General features: G+C 30.9%; 2 protein-coding genes and 1 non-coding gene across 3 annotated transcripts; all 3 read right to left on the minus strand.

Moving 5' to 3' along the window:
- On the minus strand, nucleotides 1-196 carry LOC119369150 (U2 spliceosomal RNA). The gene has a single exon (XR_005176835.1). It is a non-coding gene; the product is annotated as a U2 spliceosomal RNA (small nuclear RNA).
- Nucleotides 197-5,878: 5,682 nt separating this feature from the next.
- On the minus strand, nucleotides 5,879-8,467 carry LOC105636310 (Haloacid dehalogenase-like hydrolase (HAD) superfamily protein). Its single transcript, XM_012219568.4, has 9 exons — nucleotides 8,323-8,467; nucleotides 7,632-7,706; nucleotides 7,484-7,549; nucleotides 7,303-7,400; nucleotides 7,160-7,197; nucleotides 6,977-7,064; nucleotides 6,563-6,892; nucleotides 6,405-6,470; nucleotides 5,879-6,259 (listed from the first exon to the last, which is right to left on the minus strand). Exons 2-9 carry the CDS (start codon nucleotides 7,690-7,692, stop codon nucleotides 6,107-6,109), a joined length of 900 nt encoding a protein of 299 aa, XP_012074958.1. The 5' UTR covers nucleotides 7,693-7,706; nucleotides 8,323-8,467; the 3' UTR covers nucleotides 5,879-6,106.
- Nucleotides 8,468-15,683: 7,216 nt separating this feature from the next.
- LOC105636311 (ATP-dependent zinc metalloprotease FTSH 8, mitochondrial) lies at nucleotides 15,684-23,236 on the minus strand. Its single transcript, XM_012219569.4, has 8 exons — nucleotides 23,009-23,236; nucleotides 22,671-22,923; nucleotides 22,522-22,587; nucleotides 20,514-20,659; nucleotides 19,056-19,541; nucleotides 18,055-18,822; nucleotides 17,540-17,767; nucleotides 15,684-16,235 (listed from the first exon to the last, which is right to left on the minus strand). Exons 1-8 carry the CDS (start codon nucleotides 23,066-23,068, stop codon nucleotides 15,756-15,758), a joined length of 2,487 nt encoding a protein of 828 aa, XP_012074959.1. The 5' UTR covers nucleotides 23,069-23,236; the 3' UTR covers nucleotides 15,684-15,755.
- Between the last annotated feature and the right edge of the window lie 1,658 nt (nucleotides 23,237-24,894).

Here is a 24,894-nt window from a genome sequence, read left to right on the forward strand (position 1 = left end):
GGTGGGTGCGCCAGGCCCTTGCTATAGTGCAACGAATGGGCGACCCTTGAAGACCCCAGTAGCAAGCTACTGCAGTGGGCCCTCCCCAATAAAAAATTAATTTAATATCATGTGAGCCAATGGCCCACGTATCAGATATTAAACTGATAAGAACAGATACTACACTTGATCTTAGCCAAAAGGCCGAGAAAGGTATGCTTTGGGATGTGGCCTCTCTTGCCTTTAATAGTCTCCTCTTTTACAACTCAATTCAATGCTAGCCAATGTGGGATATTTTAACAACTTCACGCACCATTTCTTCCCTTTCTGCAATTATTTTTTGTTCCGTTAAACTTTCCAATAACCAAAATGGTCCTTTGCTTGGACTTAATATAATAAACTTTCCGTTATACTTTCTGCAATTACAATTTCATCCCTCTTATTTGGTAATTATAATGATTTTACCTTAAAATTTGACACCCTTAAATTATTTAATTCTCCAACAAAAAAAAAAGTGTCATTTTTAGCGTTAAATGAAAGATTGAATAGTAATTCCAATAGTAAATACGAAAGACTATAATAAAACTACACTAATAATCAAATATTACAATGTATTTAATCTCCAAAATTATCAAACTACATCCCAATCTAATCTAATCTATTTATAACCTATGAAGTCACATATTTAATAGGCAGTAGCAGAGCTAGAAATATTTTCTGGTACGATTATTTTAATTAATTTGATTTTTAATGTGATTAATTAAATTAAAAACTCTAAATTTTTACTTAATATATATTTTTTTAATTTTTTTACCAATTTAATCCTATTCTATTAATATTTTTTAAAAAATTGAGTGGAGTCAATTCACACAGTGTGGCATTGCCCCTGTTGATAGCTTAAGTTGGATAAAAAAAAATTAATGACTCTAATACTTAAATCAATAAATGCAACCCGACTCAATTCACTCACAGCCTTAAATAATCCTAAGTGTATGAAATATTTTAGTTAAAATGGATATTTTAGAAAAAGAATATGAAAATATGCAATTAAATATGTTAATAAGAGAAACGGATTTAGTGCTATGGTAATTAGAAATTTGGATTTTTTACACTTAAACCCGTCAATTAATCAGGCAGCCTAACGGATTGAATTGTAAATTTCTTTTTAACTTTTCATCATAGAAAAATATTAAAACCAAAATACTAAAGCATATCTGAATCCATCAACATGCCCCCACGAATTCAAGCAAACATATATTTATTTATTTATTAAAGATTGAAAAGGGTTACTAGAGATTTCATTAAACTAACATCTTAAAGTGGCCAGGAAAACAAATATTTGTTTGATGGGCCAACATACCAGATTAAATATGGGTCGTTCGTTGTACAGATTCCTTAGAATTCAATTTGAATCTGTGGTTGGAAAGCTGCCAAACTCCTCCATCAAACTGTCATTTCAAAATTGTAGGACTAAATGCATAAATTTATTTTTGTAATTTTATTGAAAAAGATTGTGATATCCTGAAATTTTATTTTAATTTTTTAAATATTTTAATTTATAAAATTGAAAATATTAATATTAAATATTTTAACTTGATCCGTTAAATATTTTAATTTATAAAATTAAATTATTTAAATTTTTATTAAATTGTTGAAAATATGAATCATTATTTCAAAAAGTTGTATTAATCTTAAAATCTTAAAATTTAGTTGTGGAACAAATTTAAATATTATATGGATTTTTTATTTAAAAAATTCCTCCTAAAATTTTCTTTTTACTTATTCACAAACCAAAACTACTATTGAAACATGTTGACTCACATAAATCATGATTGATATATCAACATTTTGATTGTTAAATCAAAAAAAAACAAAAAACAAAAGATGTTGCTTGGCATGCAATGGATTAATGAAGAGTCATCTCAGAAGCATTTGGAAATATTTTACACTTTAGACAAAAACAAAATTGAATTATTGATTTCTCTTCCTAAGTACTTTTAATAATAATGATGATAAAGAAGGAACTAGTCGGAAAAATTGACCAATCCTCTGTATCTATGATCCATCAAAATCACAACCACCAAGTATTAAGGTGATTTTTGCAGGATCAAAAATCTGGACCGTCCACATCATTATTATTAGTGCTGAAGGGGTTCACAGATGCCAACTTTTGATTTGGTTAGGTAGCAACTTATTTATGGACCATCTGTTCTGGGCAGTGATATTGTGCTCTGTTGCCAGCTTTAACGTTTGTTTGCTAGCAACTTCATACTGCGAAACCTACATTTGCCTTTATGTCTAAATAAATAATAGGCTTTTATCCTTAAATTTATTTATAGATTTCGAGCAGTTTTATGAGGTGAGAATCTAATCTAATTTCATATTTCTGTCATAGCGATAGGAACAGTCATCCAACTATAATTGTCCGATGGATACAATCTCTTCACGCTAAAACTTCTTATGGATTTAATGTATTTTTATTTTTAACGAATAATGCAGCCTTAAGAATTTTTCGTTTGAAAAAATTTCTATGATACAGTAAAATATTTATTTATAGGATTTAATAATTTCTAAGAGTGGATTCATATTTTTATTTTAACTAATGTGAGAATAGTCATGTGATTTGTTTCATGTGATTCTTATTATTTTTTAAAACTTCCACTTTAATAACAAAAAATAAATATTTTATTTTGCTTCAATTATTCAGAATTTGAAGAGTATATTAATAATAATTTTAAAAAGTGCAATTTAGCTATTCTACTTTGTATTTTTAGACAATCAATACGTTCCAATCATTTTTTTAATTTTTGTAAAAATATAAAATGTTTCTATTAAAGTCGAATGGAGTGAGTAGTTTTTTCTTTTAAAAATTTGATAATATTTATCGATTCATTTAAAAAAAAAAAAGTGATAATTTATTAATGGTGGTGTTATTTCCATATCACAGATTGTTAATTCCAGAGTTAAATTAATTACTTAGATAAAATTACCCTTTTAATTTACTTTCCTTATCACAGCAAACATAGATTGTAGCACAGTAAATTCTTTTCGAATTTGCCTTTGTCTATTAACTTGAATTAGAAGTCAAATTTAACTTTGAGGAAAAACTAATCTATCACGGATTCTTAAATTTAAGTTTTCTAACCTTCTGAAATTGTTTCTTTGCCTCATCTTTCTTCTTAACATTTGATATAATTCATTGATACAAATAAAGATTGAAATCCCTTGGCTCTTCTTTCTTGAATTCTTCAAACTTTAAACTTTAAGAGCATCAAAATATATTTTCTCCATAACTGTAGTTTGCTCAATTAATAACCTCAAATCAGCTTTCATCTTCTCTTCTTACATTTATTCATAGGTACGCCAATTCTATTTTAGCTAGCACCTCATTTAATGAATTGCGAGATTCAAAATTCACCATCAGGAAGAGGATCTTTTCTCCAGTATCTCCTTAAATCCTTTTCTCACATCTGATACCATGAAAGATCCGGAAAGAAAAGTGTTTTTCTTGTGTATTAGTTTTACAAGAATAGTTACAATAAATAGAGCTGTATCAACAAGTATATACTAAATCTTTTATAAATATATTTGAATAAGCAAAGAAAAATAGAATCAAAGAAATGTTGTATTGTTGTTAGCAAATAATGGTGAAGATTAGATTTTGAAGGAGAGGGAAAATAAGGGCTTGCAGAAGGATGAGCAATGGGCAATTTGAAAAATTTTTACCTGCATCCAGGACTTTCTATGATGCCATTGATAATTCATCTCTGGATTTGATAAACAGGTTTTGATATATTTGAGTTTAGTGAAAAAACAAAAAGACTGCGATGAAACCAAAACGAAAATAAATTAAAAGAGTAATTTTATCTAAGTAATTAATTTAGTTTTGAAATTAACAATCTGTGTTCTGGAAATAATACCGCTCTTTATTAATAAATTATATGAATAAGCAAAAATAAGAAATGCAAATATTGATAACTAAGATCTTCTATTTATGGATAATCTTTAAAAAGAAATTAATTTTTTAAAAACTTGCTACACTTGGACCTCCAAAAAATGCTTAATGCTTATCGCTTTGTGCAAATTACTGAAACTGCCAGTTTTCCAAGGCATTTTAGCTATTTCAGGAGGGTAAAATCAATATTTTGTGTTTTCACTCAATAATTGAATATGTATGGCAGTTTTATTTTACAAGACAGGTCAAGCAAGACGACAACAAGTCTATTGCATTAAATAAGGAACGAGATACTACCCACATTTCATAATAATTATTATATTTAAAAAATAATAAATATTTTTTCAATATTTACTCTTTATATAGTACCAATAATTATTACTTCATTTTAATGATTTTTTTAGAGAAATCGTATTAAATTAAAGGTAATATAATTAGTTTATTCAATAATTTATTATAACTTAGACAAATTTAATAATTTTTTTTTTTTACAAATGTGAATTCCAGATGTAACAAGTATCATCTGTATTCCATAATACTTGTCACATTTAAAATTTCACATTCTTTAAGGAAACTATTAAATGTGTTTAAGTTACTACAAATTATCGAGTAAATCGACTATATTATCCTTAATTTACTATTAATTCTCCAAAAAGATCATTAAATGAATTAATAATTATTGGTCATATACAAAGGGTAAACATGGAAAAAAATATTACTCGTTGAAACCCTACAAATGTGATAAATATTTTGGAATAAGTTATTTTCTCAAATATGATAAGTATTATGGAACAGATATAGTATTATAGAACATAAGAAGTGGTATATTGTTAGAATTGTAATGGAGGAACCTTGTTTGGAATAAATGAATTTCATTAAATTTATTTATGAAATTAAATATTTGTGTTTGGTATAAAAAAAAAATTCAATTCTATGGATTTAAATATAACTACACTAAATTCTACCAAAAAAAGGTAAAATGTCCAAATAAAACTTAAAATTTTATAACAAAACTATCCATCTTATTGACCTTCTAAACTTATTATACCAAGATATTTTTTTAAAAAATAAAAATAAATAAATTTTTAATTTATAATTTATTTCAAATATGGAAAAATTTATTTATAAATGAATTATATTTAGAATTCATTTACTGATAACTTTCATATTTTGAATTTTTTATATCAAACCAAGGATTAAACGTGCCTCAATTTTTACGGTCAGATTCATAATCTAATAATTGAGGGATGTTCTGGAATATTGTAAAAGAAAATACAAAATTCCTCTAACGTACTAACAAAGGGTTTGTCCCACTTTAAAAAAGAATTGAAAATGTGCAAGTTTATCCCTTCGGTAAGCTTAATTTATTAAGCTAAATTAATGTGATACACCAATAATTTAGCACTAAATTAATTAAAAAAGTCATTTTCCTGTTAGTTCTGAGGGATCAGATCCAGTAATGTAATTAACATTATAATACTTTGAGTGGAGAAGTTAGGATTATATTAATGTCATTTGTACCTTTTTTTTTAAAAAAAATTGAATAATATAATTCCAATTATGAAATACAAAATAAGAAATACTATTGAAATCCTTTTATTTGAAAATAATTTTAGTAGAATAAGTTAACTAAAATAAAGAAAAAAAAGGAAAAGAAATTGTCAATCACCAAAGGAGACGATTCACGGTGACGCCAGGAATAAAATTTAGAAAACTTTACTGATGATGTGTAATTTATAAATTTTTATAAATATTATGCGTCGCGTCACGAGCACGACCATCCAAACTTCAATTTTGTATGATTGCAAATTGAGTAATTGACTACGACTCCAGTCATCCAGACAGGTAGGGAAATCATTCATTGCCATGTGTAACTTTCATATGTTGCCACAACATCATCAACAGTTTCGAACCACTTGTCTGGTTATTACTGGTCTTATAAAATTATTGGGAATAGAAATAAGTAATTTTATTTTTGATTTAATACATAAAATGATTAGAACAAAACATTTACATCGTTGAAACATGAAATTGAGGAAATGAAAATGGAAGATTCCAAGCTTTGGGTTTACAATTAGGTGCTCTGATGTAACAATTGATAGCAATTGGCATGAGATCATTCATAATCTGCACTTTCTTAACCTCTAATGATTAATTAATAATGAAAATATTTTAAGCAGTTACAGGTGTCTCCCTTGCAAGCTTCTCTTGGTACCCAACTTCTGATTTAATCTCAACCTCCCAAAGCTCTGGCACTGCTTCCCTCAAGTTGTGGATACTCTCTAATGCATAATCTGCCCCTTTAACTCTTTGTGACGTGCCAACCTGCAACCACCCATTGTGTGGTAGATCTGTTTGTTAATTGGACTTTGAAAAATACCGATTGATTCGGGACTTTGAAATTTTTGATATTTTTTAAATTTGCAGTTTAATTTTCGAGCTTCTGTCTTGTACTACTATATGTACTTACCAGTACAGTATCAAGTCCTACGCGTTTTCCAGCCTGTATGTTTCGGACACTATCTTCAAAGAACAACTGTGAAAACCAGAAATTGATATATAAATATTACTGCTCATAATAAAATTGCATTTGTTTTTAATCCTGAAAAGTTTCGATTTTGAACTTACAGTTCTTTGAGGATTAATGTTGGCTATTCGAAGAGCTCTTTCTATGGCAATTTCTGACGGCTTGCAGACAATAGGTGTCTTTGGCAACACATAATTGGGGTTTGGTTGAGCAAAATGGCTAATAATGTCGAAAATTTTAGGACCATTAGCAGTGGTTGAGGTAGTAGAAGCAGTTGATCCCATAAACTCTATATCATCTTCATCATCAGAAGTGGTGCTCTTATGGGTAGGATTTAATGTCTCAAAACAAATGATCCCTTCGAAACAGTCCTCTAATCCAAGCTTGGAAAGAACTTTAAGGGCATGTACTTTGTCTGCATTTGTAAATATCTACAAAAAGAGCAAAACACATCAATTTAATCGAAGTTCTAACAGTAATAACAAACAAACCTTAACTGATGGTTCGATACTTACCACTTTTCGAATGGGAATACTGTGCAGAAGAGTCCTTAGGACAGGATCTGGTTTTAAGTTCTCATAAGGTAATCTCCCATGAACATAACTGGCATGTAGGAAAGTGAAAGGTAAATATAACTTTTTTTTAGTAGTAGAAGAAAAAAAAAACACAAAAAACAGAGTATTTTACTTGTCGTATACCTGTGGTACTCATCATAGTCAAAGTCGTAGCCAATTGCCTGCACGCACAAACAAATTGAAGGACAACATTAAAATTCAAGTTATAAAATTGAAAGGACTTGATATTTTAAGAAGGAAGACAAATGTTAAAATATCAGAATTACCCTGAGGCCAGCCATTGTTGTCCCGTAATTCTTGTACAGCAGATTGCCTAATTCGGTGATCTTGCTCTTGTCTATTCCAAGTCGTTCTACCATATAGTCTACAAATGGGTTTCCATTTTCACAATTATTAGTTATGAGTATAAGCACAAATTACATATTTATTTATTGTATATAGTGTTACCTTTAATGTTCTTGCCACAAGCAGCTGCAAGACCAGAACTAAGGGGATAAAGGGTGTCATCTAGATCTGCAAATAAAAAATTTTCATTAATTTGTTTCTGGAAACATTTTTCCATTTAGTTCATAAAATGTCTCTTATTCTTTCTTACCAAACAAAAGGCAATCATATTTAGGCCGTTGTGCTTGAAGGTATAGATCCTCAAACTCCATTTTGATCAAGAAACCTTAAGAAAATAGCAGGAGGAGTGAATGTTAAGTTCAACTGCAAATATCATGGCAGGAAGATTCAATTTAAATTCATGTGTTTACAGTTTTTTTTCAAAAAATTATTTAAAAAAAAATAAAATTATCGTTCATATCTACTCAGATTAGCACCATAAGCAGAGAGACATCTGGAACGAGTGGACGACGTGTAGCCAATAACAAGTAAATTGGATAAGACCTTATTGAGTTCATGAGTGGACAATCCACAACCACCACAAAATATTGAATCAAGAATTTAGTGGAGTGGACCAATCGCTTTATTGGATTTAAAGGTTCATGAGAAATATACATTTTCAAGAAAAGTGTAATTGTTTATATCATAAAGTTATCAACAATACAGGAAAAGAAGAGGCAAAAGCTATGATCACAGGTTTTATAACCATCACTTTTAAGAACATAAAAAAACAGAGCATTTTTAATTTAGTTGAGCTATGGTTCATAGTTGAATGAAAAGAAAGAAAGGGTTCAAAACCCAGATAATAAAAATTTTCAAGAACAAGCTTCTGACTTTGAAAAACAAAGAAAATGCAAGTCTAGAAATTATAACCAGAGAACTATTAAATATCATATTCATACCAGGAAAAAGCTTTTCTGATAGAAATGAAGGAGAAACAGAGCAACAGAGAGAGATGTAGAGTTTGAGAGAGAGAGAGAAGAGAAGGAGAGGGGGAGGATGCAGTGAGGCATCGAAGGGGTTTATATACACGGAAATTCCATTGCCTTCTCATGTTTTTTTTTTAATTTACCTGAACCACGTTTAATTAATTTTAATCCAAAATGATAACTATTTTAAAAGACAGTTCAGACTTGAGAAGCTACCAGGAAGAAAGGCCTTCCCTACAGTTAGTTTCCAGAGTCAAAATTAAAATTTTGCAAGACTCTATTTGTTTTTCTGGAAATTTCCAGTTCTACCCTTCCGTCTTCCATATTCCTTACTCACCCAATTTTATCAAATTCATTCCATTGTTCAAATTGGTGCTTGCCAACCAATCAAGTGAGGTAAATTTCATGAATATTGTTGAGGTGACTTTTATTTGGGACTGCCGACTTGAGTCTGGAAAATACAACGTGTGTCCAAAAAAACAAAAGAAAAATCTTAAGCATCAGTTGGTGGAATTAGCAAAAAATTTACTGTTGTTAATATTTTTAAAGAGGTCAAATATGTACTTTCAATTAACCAAATACAGCATTCCAGAACTACCCATAGAATAGAAATAAAAAAAAATGATCACGTGTAAAAATATGAAAATAATGAAAGAGGGACACAGCTGTACAAAAGGGCAGGACAGCTAAAAAAGAAAGGTTTTTAACTAAAAAAGATTAGTTAGCTAAAACTTGATTAAAGCGTTGGCGTATTGTAATTATAAACAAGTTAACAATAGATGTGAAAGCGATCAATTTTGGATCCCAATTTGTGTTTTTATAACCTTTCAATTTAATATTTTCATTTAGGTCTTTGAAAATTAAAGATACTAGATATTGTCTTTGTTCGATCTTCAATGCTCAACGGCACGCCATCACAAATATCTGGACTCTTCTCGTGCGCCTTTATAATAATAATAATAATAATAATAATATATTCTCCATTTTTTTCTGGTCCATCCATTGTTTTCTCACTTTTGAAAATTAAAAATTAGTCTAAAAAATTTTTCTACATTTAAGGTAGTCGGAAAAATTAATTAGTCAAAATAAAAAATTAAATTCTTCAAAAGTAAATTATATTCCGAAAATAAATGCCACCTAAGAAATAGAAATAAAACTCGTGTTAAAAATAAATTTTGCATATGCTTCATTAAACTTAAATATTCATTTTTATTTGCATTTCAATTTCAAGGTAAATGAAATAAATTTTAAAAGTGTTGACTTAAATAATAATTTTATTTTTTAGTAAAAACTAAATAAAATTTTTGTTAAATTGTTAGAACAAAAATTATAAAATTATTTTCAAAATAATTTAGTTGATAAATTTGTATTAGAGAGTAATTTTTGTTCACTATATTAAATTCATCTTTTTGATCCAATCAAAGGCAAACTATTAATATATTACCAATCAAGTATGGTCTTTTCACTTATGTGAGGAGTGGTAAGTCTTGAGTTCGAATTCTCTGATAACAAGTATTTTTATTAATTTGGTGAGTCCGGTGGAGGTCTATTTCTGTTATATAGCCAGCGATATTATTTTAATTTATCGGACCTCTCAATAAATAAATAAAAAGGTAAACTATTAATATCGGAATTAAGAGATTGATAAATAAAAAATCTTTATTTTATGATATGCTCAAAATACTGAGATTTTGTCAATAAAATGAGTGGCCAATCCATTTACTAACTGAACCAAATTTCGGGATTAAAACTTTAAAAATTTATTTGTTCAACAATATTGTAAAAATTTAGGCTTTCAAATTTATAAATTAAATAACATATGTATGAAATTCTTTTGCTAAACTTTTCTATTACAGAATCCAACTAATAATAATAATAAAAAAAAATTAATGCATATAACATGATAGCAAAGCAATTAGCATATTTATCAATAAGTAATTACTAATTAAGAAAAGTTAAATTGCCTGAAAATGGAATATGATTAATCCACCTTAAACCTAATTAGCTAGATACGTTCTCTTTTAATGAGTTTGATCATATAGTTACTAAACAATACTTTAGAATATAAGTGGCAAAATGGTTTGATTTGAAACTGATGCACATGTTAGTCTCATTAATTCTTTACACACGTTACCCCTTTAATGATGTGTTCTATCGTTGATTTTTTATTGGTATATTTGTTCTATTATTGATTTCTTTTTCTCTTTTTTTTTTTTTTAAATTTTACTTTTGTACTATCATTGATAAGATAAGATTACATCTATCTTTTTATGTAAGTATCTTTTTTGTACTTTGACGTACTTCATGAAATTGGAAAAAGTAATATATTTTGATATTTTTAGTTTCCATGAGGTATATATCTTATGTTTTTTTTTTTTTTAATTTTATATTTGAAGTTCATTGATCCGATTAATTAAATTTATTATAAATAGATCCATGAGAACTTTATATGTCGAATTCGAGCTCAAGACTTTTAGTTAAAAAAAGAAATTCTTACTATTTCATCTCATCGCTTAGAAATCCATGCAGTATATATATTTATTTACTTATTATCACACTAATTTAGATAAAATGCAAAACAATTTTCAACAAAAGCAAAGAACTATTTTTATATGATATTAAATTATATAAATAATTCTCTAACATAGTATGATCTTATTGTTTTTTTTTTTGGTGATTGGTAATAGAATTTGATAAGTGATAATAACATATATATATAAAAAATTATAAAAAAGAAAAAAAAAAATGAAAGAGTAATTGATGAAGCAATGGTATAAAAGTGGATGAGGTGTCTATCCGAACGTCGTATGATATAATGTTGGACCCCTTGTGATCATATAATTGAAGTGAAAGACAAAAAACTCACGTCTGTTAGTATGTATAGTTATCAGTTTATCACATAGATTAGAACAACAATAATAGTTAGGAAATTCTTACAAGACACGCATTTTGATTTTGCATCACATACTTCAAATTTTGTTTCCCGAGTTTGATTATACTTCCAAAATTATCATTCATGATTTTTTTTTTTTTTTTTTTTTGTTGACACTATTTGATAATATATTGTATCAGTAGAAAAATAGAAAAATTTAAGGCTAATTAGCCAACTCAGTCTTCATGTTACTAATGAGAATTCAATTTATTCCAAAAATAGCTTAATTAGTAAGTGTTTTTGTTCTTTTTGTATTGATTAAAATACATATTCTTCCAAATCAAATTCAAAGGATGGTTTCTTTTCTTTTTCTTTTTTTTTTTCCAATTAGGTGTTATTCTTAATTTATATAATTTATTATAACTGAATTAGAAAAGTAAAATTTAGGAGACGATAATTAAACTAGACCGAATTAAACCATCTCGATTCAATCTAATTGAATATTTTAGATAATAACTTGGTTTGGATAGGATATTTCAAACCATTTTATCTATTTTAAACGTAAAAATAAATAAATCGGAGTCAAATAAAAAAATTGATCAGTTTTTACTGTTAGAAGTGAATCATGATTAAAATTGCTAAAATGTCTTCTCCTAAAAGCAGTAATAAAGTTCCGAAAAAAAAAAAAAAAGGGAAAATGCAGTAATAAAGCAAAAGAGAAGGTAGATGTGATAGAAGAGGACGCAAAAGCAAAAATGCAAAATCATCTCAAACGTGATTGATTTACAGTTTTCGTAAGACAATAGAAGTAAGAAATGCCTTTTCAGTCAATCTCCGAAAGCTGTTCGTTCTTTTATTTTCTCGAAAGGAAGTTCAATTAGTTATCCCCGTGGATCACGAACTCTCTTAATACATATTTTATCGTATGAGATTTCATTCCGGCTGAGATAGCCTTTGAGTGGCCTGATTTTGATTCGAAAACAGATAATTATTCATTTCCTTCTCACTTGAATTCGGAACATCTATTCAAAATTTCAGTGAAAGACTGGATTTATTATCTTGTGTTTGCTTTTGTGAAAAAATTTTTAAATAAATAAATAAATTATAAAATATAACATAATATTTTATTAGAAGATTAAAAAATACATAAAATTAAAACTAATTAGAGTTCATATAAGCCGCCACTAATTTGGTGAAAATGACTAACCTAATTGGAGACCGATGATGTCACAACTCCATAGAATTTTTTTTTTTTTTTTGTCTGTTTAATTTAATGTAGTAGGAGAAGAAATAATTGGAGCCCTAAGATTGGATTTGCAAGCAAAGCAAAAGTACAAAACAAGTGGCTGAAAAAGTCCCAAAAGGGAAAGCTAGAGAACCTTAAATTAGTGATTTATTTCTCATTCACTAATTACTAATTACTAGAAGTAATAATAATTTAATAAGGCAGATAGTTACGTAGTTGGAAAAACCATATGCAGGGTGGTGGGTTGGGGTCCTTTTGAAAGGCCCATTTCTAACTCTTTCTTCTCAATTATTTCAACCATCTGGGCTGGCTGTCTATGTCTATGTCTATGACCATGACCCCTTTTATTTTTAATCTTCTCTTAATTATATTATTTTTTTTTCTAATTATTTGGCTATATTATTGAGGCTCTTAGCTTTCAGTAGGTGAGGGCGGTTGACTGAGAAAGCTACAGCAACGGAGATCCTTCATACTGTGATTATTCAGCAAATCTAGTTAATTATATTAATTTTATCATAACAAGCACTTGATCTGTGCCCAATGCAATTAACAATGTTTTCACGTTTGAGTGCTGAAAATTATTCGGGTTTTTTTTTTTTAATAAGTTAATATTACGAATCAATTTTATATTCTAAGTAGATGATAGATATTAGTTATTAATGGTTAGTTATTTATTTAATATAAAACGACAAAAAAGTGTGAATATATATTGTTATAGTGAAAAACAAGTTAAAAGACGAGCCATGGATATAAGCGTCGTAAAAAATTTATAAAATGCGAAACGTTATTTTAAATGATGTTACCGAACATGCCTAAATATTGGTATAATTTGATTCTCGAGTTTATGACCGGTGACAAACAACCCATTTTCAGTTGAAATTTCTAAGCAAAAATTTAGAAATTTAATTAGTTTGATAACCCAGAGATTAGTTTTTCAATTTGGTAATTAGTCATGTCAATATCAGGAGATCTATAAACAATTTTTGCAGAGTCATCAGTAATTAGTAGGGTCATTAGTATTATTAAGGCCTAAGAAATATCTAGTATAGGATATTCTTGTAATTGTCTTAAATTGCATAATCAATCATGCTCTTACTTACAGGTGTTCTTCTTTTGCGAATTATAGTATACCATGCATTGCTGACGTACCTTATGCTGTAATTGACAAATAATATTTATTTTACATTTTTAAGACCTATGCTCTTAGCTTTGGAAATAAGTTATTTCTTAAAATAAATGAATCAATTGTTTAATTATTTATGGTGGGAAGTTCTCTTTTTTATTTATTTTTTGTATGTAAGAGTCAAAATATTCTTAATCAATCTTTTTTTTTTTTTTTTTCTTTTGCTCACTCTTGTGTTAATTTCATCTTTTATTAAAATATTAGGTGATAAGTGAAACATATCTGACAAGTATTCTCCAAGACTGTTTTCACTTTCTACAAAAATAAATATTTACAATATTAATCAGGTGTGATATGATTGGTATTTCTATCTATGTGGCGAGTAAAAGGTTTTAGGTTCGAGATTTCTGACTATAAAAGATAACTTTCTTAATCAAAAGAATTATTATTTTGAGATAAAAGAAATAATAATTTGATGATTTGTGAATTGCTATTACAATAATGGATTTGATAATGGACTTGCAAATAAAGAAATTTGCCTTGTATGACTATAAGATTGTCCTTGTTGTTGTTATGTTTTGGAGGTCTTTGGCGGTTGAGAAGGGTAATTATTTATTTATAGATTGAATGTATTTTGCTTTTGATGGTTTATGTAATGCATTTAATATTCAATTTTGTCATTTTCACCCTTTCAACATTAATTAGCAAACTCCTTCAAGTTTGATTAAAGAAATAAGTCTAAAAAAATAGCCTAAAGAGGCAAATCTCACTTTGTTTAATCCACCAATGATTGATTAGAGAAAGCACAAAAAAATATGTTTGGTTAATTGTTGTTTTTTGAAAGAAAAAGTAAAAGTGACATTAAAAACAATTCTTTTGGTTTTGAAGTGCATAGTTGCATTATATTATGCAGCCGGAAACTATAAAGTGTGTTCCCATTTTGAATGTTATTTTGATAAAACTGAAAATTAATTTAAGAAAATTATTTAAAGGTTTAATGATATATTAGTTTAAATTGAGAAAAGGTTTACTAGTGAAAAGACTTAAAACCCTAGGCTTTGCACTACTATATCTATCCTAACACAAAATTTAAGAAATTTATACAAAAAACAAAGATTTGAAAATTGGAAGACAAATTATTGGATTGTGAATTATTAGAGTGTCAAAAGGAAAGTGTATAAATCCACATTATGTTTGCTTTCCAACAAGGAGGCCATTAATTATGGGAAGGCTTTTTTGAAGCAGAAAAAGCAGCAACGGTGTTTGTCTAATATGATTTTCCACTCAGTTTCTGACCCTCCATTATTAATCTAATTGCTCAAGACCTATCAAATATGGTAGTCCAATTCATTGTGGGGTTTAGTTGCCACTGATGTTTCAAAAATTCATTGTGGTTGATATCCATATTTTACCAATTTACCGAAAAATATATATGTATAAAAACTTATTCAAAGAGTAAGTTTCAGCCTTTACGTAGAAGATACACGTTACTATCATATCATACAAAACCCTTTGGCAGGGGAAATTAGCTCGCACCACAAACAAATTGATAGGAATAGCTTTGAAAGGTCCCAATTCGCATAAACAGCCAAATTCGCAAATGAATTGAAGAGTCAATGTCACCATCACAAGCATCATAACGTTATTTAATATAATAATATAAGCACCGTATATCCACTGCTTCTTCTGGTTGCGAAATTGCAGCAAAGTCCAAAACTAGGAATCACCCCCTACTGATTCAGAGATACCAGACATTACAAAAGCATTCAATATCCCAATAGACATCAACCAAATGCTAACAGACATATGCAGCTTTGGCATCTATCCAACTCACAAGTGAAAAAGAAACATCAACTTAAAGAGGCTATCGTCTCTACTGTTAGAAACCGACCCAAAATCGATATGGCAATTCATAATTAGCTGTATGCATCATCAAAAAGGTTTCGATATGTGCAGCAGTATTGGAAATCATCAGTTTTTTTTTTTTTTTTTTTTTTTTTTTTTAAAAAGACTTTTTTCTGTTTTGAAGAAGATAGCGTATTCATTGCACATTTGTTGAATTGCACAATTCTTTTTAGCTCACTTGTAAAGTGAAACTTAATAGCTTAAAAAAAAAAAAAAAAAAAAATACATGCCATTTATACAGCCATAAACTTTATCAACTGCTAAGCCGGAACTACCTGCGGGTCCAAGGGTGCTGATCCATCATCAACCACAGTCCCATTTTTTGTTGTTTCTTTAGACTCTTTATCCTCATCTTGGAATCCTTCCTTAAACTTATCATAATTTGTTGGCTCGCTTGACTTGAATGGACGCTCACCCAGAACCCTAACCAAATCATCTTGATGAAGGACCTCCTTTTCAAGCAAAAGCTCTGCAATTTCAGCCACGTGATCTTTGTGTTCCTCAATTAACTGAATGGTACGGTCATAAGCCTTGGCCACCCATTCTCTTACTTCACTGTCTATGATTGCACCAGTCTTGCTACTATACGGCTTGGTCATCTCAAACATATCCTCTCTTTGAGGAAACGAAAGAAGACCCACCTTTTCACTGAAACCATAAACTGCTACCTGGGCATAAGTCATCTTTGTTACTTTCTCCAAGTCATTCTGGGCTCCAGTTGATATCTTCCCTATCAAAACCTATCCAGAAAAGACCAAAAAAAATCAAAAAAATCACAGCAAAATTCGAGATTCTTTTCATACCTTCACAAAAGGAGATTCCTCCGAGTAATGCAATATATGCATTTTTCATATGATTAGTTGAGGTATAAACATGCAAGTAGACACGCATACACCCCCCAACAAAAGTGACAGACCAGTTGTTCAATATAATACTACGATACAACTCCAAGGCCTCACAACTCATACATCTCTGCTTAGTGTGATGGCAATAAGGGCATATGAAGAAATTCAAGAAATGGTGCCCTCTAGTAACTTTAACCTTGAAAAGTTTTACATACTTCATTTGTCACTGATTTGCCCAAGAAAATACAAAAAGAAACATACCTTACATAACAATTATCAAATTACAACTGTAAGGGAGAATATATATATATATAAGCATTATAATAGGCTTTAAGCAACTTACACAGGCAAATTATTACTCTTATCCCTAGGGCTAAAGAAAGAGCCAAAAAAGGATCTTTCATGTATAATCCTGCATAATCTCGACAAAGTTATTTTGTTGCTGCCAGGAACAGTAGGAGTCTGGCTCCTATTAATATAGGCATGGAGAACATAACAACATGTTTGATCCATGAATATTGATTCAACATACATATGCCATATGCAGAGGTAACCATGAATAATGATCTCTCATAAGAAACGGAATGCCTTTCAGAACAACCATGTCATATGATTAACAATTACTATTAGGATAAGACAATTAGAAAAACCAAGTCAGTTTGACCTAGTAGGTCATATGTATCAAATTCAATCAATCTGTCATACTACAGAAAATTCAGTTGTATACTGTCACTGAGGCTTATATCTTGGCTTATCTATTACTTAATCAAGGAAGGTTCCCCCCCAAGTGGTTGGCTTAATAAATTCTCAACTGGGTTGGGACGCCTAGCAAAAGCATATCCAGGAACAACAACTACAGATCAAAGGAAGAATTATTGCAATAGAATATTTTCGTATTAAATAAAGAGTTCATAATAATGGAAAGAGTGCAATAGAATATTTTTCAAATTAAACAAAGAGTTCATAATAATGGAAAGAACCTGTGATATATGCACTATGAAGACGTTTTATAGCATGCAATATACAGAATATTTAAAATGTCTAAACCCAGGATAAAAGCCCCTTCTATAAAAGGTATAAGAGTCCCAATTCACAGGAATTTCTGTTAATGGATCAAGATTTCTATCTTCCATAAAATTCTTAATCCACCAATCCATGACAACATACAAAGAAAAGAGAGGAAGGATGGGACGATTCACCTGCTCAGCAGCTCGACCACCAAGTGTCATGCAAGTCATATCAAAGAGCTGCTCTTTGGTCATCAAAAGATTTTCATTGGGAACATATTGAGCAAAACCCAGCGCTGCAGTGCCTCGTGGAACAATTGTTACCTTAAGCAATGGTTCTGCATGTTCCAGGAACCAGCCAGTAACAGCATGACCAGATTCATGATAAGCAACAGTCCTCCTTTCAAGCTTGCTGATAACCTAAACACAGAAAAAGGTAAAGGTTATTATTTCAACCCTCATAAATCATGGAATATATTAATAGCTTAACAAAACTAGTGACCACTGGACAGACGGCAAGAAGAAAAGAAATAAATCTTAGGTCCACCATCAAAGTCAAATTATGTCAATAATAATTATAAAATAGAATGGTGAGAACCAAAAGTTTTCCTTCAGTATGCTTCACCTTGCGGATTCTATGAACTTGTAGAAATGAAAACAGTTAAAAGAGCTAATATCCATTAAACAATTAATAAAACAAGATATACCTTATTCTTCTTTTCCAAGCCACCGATAACCCTGTCTATAGCTGCCTCAAAATTTTCCATTGTCACTTGTGTACTCTCATTCCTTGCAGCAATTAAAGCAGCTTCATTGCAAACATTTGCAATGTCAGCCCCAGCAAATCCAGGAGTAAGAGCAGCAAGTCGCTGAGAGTAAAAAGATGGATCATTATCAAGTTTTAGCTTTTTCAGATATATCTGGAAAATCTGATTACGGCCTTTGATGTCAGGTTTATCGATCGTAATTTGACGATCAAACCGACCAGGTCTCAACAGAGCTTTGTCCAAGATATCAGGCCTGTTTGTGCCAGCAAGTACAACTACTCCTGAGGTGGTCCCAAATCCATCCATTTCTACAAGCAATTGGTTAAGGGTACTTTCACGCTCATCATTGCCACCTGAAAAGCCTCCACGCCCCCTTGCTCGACCAATTGCATCTATTTCATCAATGAATACAATACTAGGTGCGCATTGTCTTGCCTCCTGAAATAAGCTTCTTACCCTAGATGGCCCAACTCCGACAAACATTTCTATAAAATCAGACCCAGACATAGACAGAAAGGGCACGCCAGATTCACCAGCAGTTGCCTTTGCAAGAAGTGTCTTCCCTGTGCCAGGAGGACCTACAAGAAGGGCACCTTTTGGAATTTTAGCTCCCAACTCCTCGTATTTCTTTGGATTCTTGAGGAAGTGCACAAACTCCATAATCTCTTGCTTTGCCTCATCACATCCAGCTACATCCTTAAAGAATACCTATACCACCACATGAAAAATCATAAATGATTATCACATTCATTATTTTCGAAAAACGATACAAAGTCAGATTATTGTTTGTGTGTGTGTGGGTGGGTGATTTGAAGAACAACTTGTATGCAGTTTCTTGCATGCTTTACCACATATTCTCTAATTAACATGAATATATACCAAGGAGCTGTAACAGTTAATCATTCTCAGGTCTTTTGCTTAGAAGATAGCATATGGCTTACCTTATCTTTGGCGTTCTTATCCATTTTTGTGAAATGTGCCTTTCCCATGTTAAATATTCCACGGCCCCCTCGTCCGCCAGAACCACCAACACCTAATCCACTCTGAATTCTTCGCCCTGTTAACCAGAGTGTTCCAAAAAGCAAGAGAGTTGGCGCATAACTCAATAACTCTTTCAACCAGTTCACTTCATTCGTATAAGTTACAGGAACATAATCATGCGGATCTATCCCCAATGCTTCTTGTGCCTCCTCCAGCTTTTCCTCAAAAGTTTCAACACTTCCAATATTGAAGTAGTATTTGTAGTGGCTATCATTCCTTCTGGATGGAGTACCATTGGCAGGACTCTGAATTTCATCATCACTGGTTGGACTTCCATTCTTTGGGGAGTTCCTTACATACACCTTGGCAACTGATTTATTAGAGACAACAATGTGATCCACCAAGCCAGGTTCAAGTAGCTTGGTTTTGAACTCTTGGAAACTAATCTGAGGAACAAATCAAGTAACTTAGAAATGGGAAAAAACAGGTAAAGAAAGATACTTTCAGCAGACAAAACCGAAGCATGCAGTCAGAAATCAGGCAAGAGGAGAGAACCAAAGCAGGGATCAGAATGAAATTAGCTTAAGATTCTTGCTATTACAGGATATAAACTGAGAGCCAATTACTGGTCAATAGTTCAGAAATGCATATTCTGCTGTTCAAACAAGCTCTAAATCGATGCATATATGAAAGAACTGGAAGAATAATTGAAAAGGAAAAAAGTATCAATAACCAAAAACAAACAAACTATTGTCATTTGATTACAGCGTCGACAATTATACTCTAACAGAATATCATAGCATTATAGCAAGATATAGTTATGCTGGCAACAGTTCTTCAAGAAGCCACCCATGACTCTTATCTAGTTGCACTTTGCTTTTTACACAGGACGACTCTCAGTCTTTAAGATGTGAAATGCATACTTCAAAGATAAAGTGTAAATACTGAAATACATAATAATGAATCACAATATGGAGTGCAGCTTAAAACATAAAAATCTGGAATTTTAACATTGCATAACTGCAACGAGAACTTCATACAAGTCCAAAGTGCAGAGTAGCTGAGCAGCTTAAGAACAATAACTAAGACTTAATTCCAAATTGGGTCAGTTACAAGAATCCTTTGTTTCCATTCCGCTCTATTCATAACTAAATATGCACTAATGTCAAGAGATCAACCCCAAATTAACCAGCTTTCTTAAGATATTAGATACCAAAACCTAAAAAAGGTACAGGCTGCAGCAAGAAAAGAAGCATAGGGGAAAAAAAGGGAAAACAAGTGAATGCAAACTAAAAATTTTAAATTTCTAAACCAATTCATGTTCAACATAGGAAGTGAAAGAAAAGTACAAAACTGAAGATTGTCTCAAGTTATATATCTATTCAATCAAGAAAAGTGTTTCTACAAGGGTCTGTAACCTGTTTCTGCTCTTGAGGGCCAAAAAAGACTGATGAATACAGAAAGATAGTGAATAATATGGGAGCAAGAAAATTTTGAAACTGCTTCATGAAGTTCTGGGAATTTCCTGCACCGCTGCTGCCACCACTGTCACCACCCGAGCCCTCTGCAGAGGCACATAAAATACTATTGATCATAGGGTCTCAAAATAATTTAATGCATGGAACTGTTTCAGGAAAGAAGAGCATAAGCAGACACAGATAAGCAGATACAGAATTACAAAACAGAAACAGGCAATTCTGCTTCAAATAATTACCCAAAGAAAAAGTGTAGTGTGTTTATCTAAGACTCCTTGAAATAAATTATGGGAATAAACCACTACAGTTTCATTTTCTACTCATGTCGCAGCCCAGACCTAACGACCCTCCTAATACACCATATAAGGGGATAGGAAGAGAGAGAGATAACACTCAGGAAGCCCCACTGATGCAGGGGAAGAATTTAGGGCAATTAAATCTCAACAATTAGGACTAGAATAGGTTGATTGTGATGGGAACAAGATAAGATAACTGGTTTTAAAGAAAACCTTGGAATTAAAATTCTGAATTGAAGAAAAATCATAGCATACATAATCTGATAATTGTTCAGAATTGCAAGAAGTTAAATATGACATATTCTAAATCTCGTGAAAACACAGCATTTGCTTCTCTCTTACAATAATAAACTATTTTAAACCTCCACAATGTAATGCAAACCTCAGCTAGAAAAAAACAAACAGGACATGCACTAATTGAACAAGCTATATGCATATCGCTGCCTCATATAATTTCATATATACTTCCAGGTTTTTCTCCTCTGACAAATGTAAAAACTTGGTGAAATAGATGAGAAAATGAAGTTAAAAAAGAATAAACAAGCGTTGAGTTCCAATACATACATGCACCAGCAGACAGACAAAATTCATTTAAGACAAGTGATTTAAGTGCAACCATGTTTTCAAGTCTAAATTTATAGTTCTAGATTGCCCATAAGTTGGATTCAATAGAAAACTCCCTGCTCCCTTTTTGAGGCACAACTTGAGAACTGGACAAAAGAACTAGTAACGTAATTTCACTATTAAAACTCCTTGTAGCAGAATTATAATATTCACATTTCTTCTCTCCCATGACAAACTCAATGGATTATGCAAACACAAGTGTTTGCAAGAACAGAAGGATACATAGAATTCATATTTTGACAACCAGTTTCTTGAGGTTAACAAAATCCATATATTAGAAACCCTCAATGCCATAAAAATGAATGTTGCAACCAAGGATGTATCTCATAATCACATATAGAATCTTCTATAATATTTTTAACTTTTGTAACCTAAGGAATCTAATAAATGAACAGATTATTATAAAAATAATAAATTGAACAAATAATTATAAAAATAACAATAGAGATTAAATCATATAGGAACTTAAATGATGACAACATCGAAAATTCATCAAAAATAATACTAATGCATGATTAGCAACAATTTAAGACACATTTCTTGTTCATGTTATTGTAATATAAAGTTAAAATTACAATTCAGCCATCAGCTGCGACCCTTTTCAAAAGAATAAATGCAAATATTCATGAAGCCTATAAATTTTGACATTTGTTTTTTGGAAAAAGAAAAAGATCAAATTCCATTCACCTTTTAAAAAGTCCAATATGTAGTAATTCCACTATTTCGCATAATATTTTCCATTATTCTATCACATTTACCACCAAAATGACTCAATTTTGGCAATTAGAATGTGAAAGATAACACATTAGATTAGGTACTAAAGAGTGTATTTATTAGACCCTAAGCAGTGCATGTCCTATGTTTTCCCACTGGGCACTCAAACTTTATTGCTTCAACATCAGACAGTTCAGTTCTTAAATAATTAATCACGGCAATAACTCAAACCAACAAAGTGGAGAAAGAACAACATCCTATCAAAACAATAAATTTGTTTGAAAAACAATTTGACACAAAGTGGCAAAAGTACGTACCTTTATTTTCAGATTCATTTCCTTTTGGAATTTCCTTCTTATCCTTGGGGTAATAATTCTCATACTCTATATTAACCAAAACAAACCATCACTGAATGAAACCCAAACATAGAGACAACACCAACGCTTTATAAGAAAAGAACACTTACTTCTGTTCTTCGGAGCTTCAGTGGAGAAGAATAAACGAACCCTAGGGCTTGCAAGGAGAGAATTCGAATTAGACAAATTAGTTTTCGACAGTAGCTGCCTCCCACCACCAACAAAAGTTAGATAACCTCTTATAATCCCTAGTCCTAGTCCACCATCGACGCGTGAAATGCACGCATTCTCTAATAGAGCCGATGGTAAAATCGATTCCTTTACAGTCACGCCTCGCAGATTACAATTATTGCCAATTACATTCTGAAAAAAAAAATTTTTGAAATGTAACCAGAAAACAAAATTAACAAAGAAGGAAAAAAAACAGGAACAAAGGAAAGAGCTTTACTCTCTGTAACGCGGAATGAGAAGAGCGAGAAAGAGAGCGACTGATTCTTGATAGAATCATTGCATCGAAGATAGTCTCATTAATGGAATGAGTTCAGTTGATCAAAATGAACCCTAAAGACGAGCTTTTGATTTCTGTTTGGATGATGAGAAAATGAATTGGTTGCAAATTTATAGTATAATTTGGAGCGTAATCACAAGTTCTGAGAGGGACTAACTACTAAGGGAACTCCCGAAGGAGGAAATGGAACTTGTTTGCTAACCAAGTTTGGAAGCCGACCGATATTACTTATTTGCCCTTGTATTTTTTTACTTAGGTAGCTTGACACCCGAGGATAGTTTCGTCACTGTATTGGGATTCATTTGTGCTGCATGATCCGTTGGTTCGGGGTCTGTGTCAACTGTGGCGGGCTGACGACCACGATTGCTTGATGATGTCCATATAGACGAATGGGAAAAACGTTTATTGGGCTTTAGCCCATTAAACAAAGTATCTGGTCTTTGTTAAGCCCATTTTGACACTTGTGGCAGTGTATACATGCACTTTTCAATTGCCATTGAATTGGATTAATAGCGAATAGCGATTAGCGAATGAGGGTCGAGCATGTGTAAGCGTCTTAGCGTCCGCATACCATAAAGTATCGATTGAATACCTGATTTACGTCCATCGATTCCGCAAAAGGATAATGATAAAATTAGTGCCTACTATTTGAGTGTTCTAATCAGAAAATATTTCGGATTGAGTGTCTTCACTTTTTAAAGAAACCAACTGAATGTTTACAGCTGATTTGTCTTGTCGAAATGTTGACTATGCATATGGGGGCCCCATTTTGGCTGATGTGGCTATCGACATGGATTAAAAGGGCCGCTCCATAAGGAGTGTATTGGATTACAATTGTCTTAGATTTTAAAAGAATTATTGAGTTTGACGGAATTGAAAGATTTTCTAAAATTTTCATATATTCCACTAGAATTTCACATAGAGTTTTATGGAATTGGTGAGACTTATTTTATAGATTTTAATTTACTTTGATGGAATCACAATGATTTTTATATATCCAATCAAAATTAATTTTAGGACCTAATTGAACAAATTAAAAAAATTTTAGAGCTAAATGAAAACTGAAAAACAATGAGGGATTAAAAAGCAAAATGCGTCATCTTTTCCAAAATCATTATTTTCTTCGTTAAAAACTTATCGCCGTTGACAGTGAAACGCTTGCAATGGCAGCATTATCGGCGGCCATCCTACATCCCGCTCTAGTTAACTGCTATATTGCGGGTTCCGTAGTGGTACCTTATTCATTATTAGTAAAAAAATTTGTATTTTAAATAAGTTTGAAATTTGGATAGTTAAAGATTCACGGATACTCTACCCAATTAAGAGTTACTTTCGACGGATTTTTGGACGTACATGTAGTAAATATTTAAGCAAGTTCAAATATGGGTACTTTAATAGGTATTTAAACGAGTTTAGAATGGATATGAATAATTTTCAACGAATACCTGTGCAAATAGTTTAAAATTCGCAAGTATCCATCCCGTTTTCATTATATGAGGGCTGTATTGAATTAAGAGTCTGTTAGATTTTAAAAGATTTTTTAAATTTTTGGGTTGGAGGATAAATTTATAAATGACTCTTTTATTCATACATAACCTTCTAAAATACAGTGAAATCAATAATTTTAGAATTCTTCCAAATTAGCAATCTTTCGAATACCATTAATACCATAAAATTTTTATAGATTTTATAAGAATCTGAATTGAATACTACAAAATTTTAATAGACTCTAAAAGAATCTAAATCGAATATCATTAAAATTTTAAAATGTTTTAAAATCTATAAGACTTTTAATCCAATATACCCTACTAAATTGAAAAAAAAAA

This window comes from Jatropha curcas, chromosome 2 (assembly GCF_041381405.1).
Source record: "Jatropha curcas cultivar XTBG-Jc1 chromosome 2, XTBG_Jcur_1.0, whole genome shotgun sequence".
NCBI lineage: Eukaryota > Viridiplantae > Streptophyta > Magnoliopsida > Malpighiales > Euphorbiaceae > Jatropha > Jatropha curcas.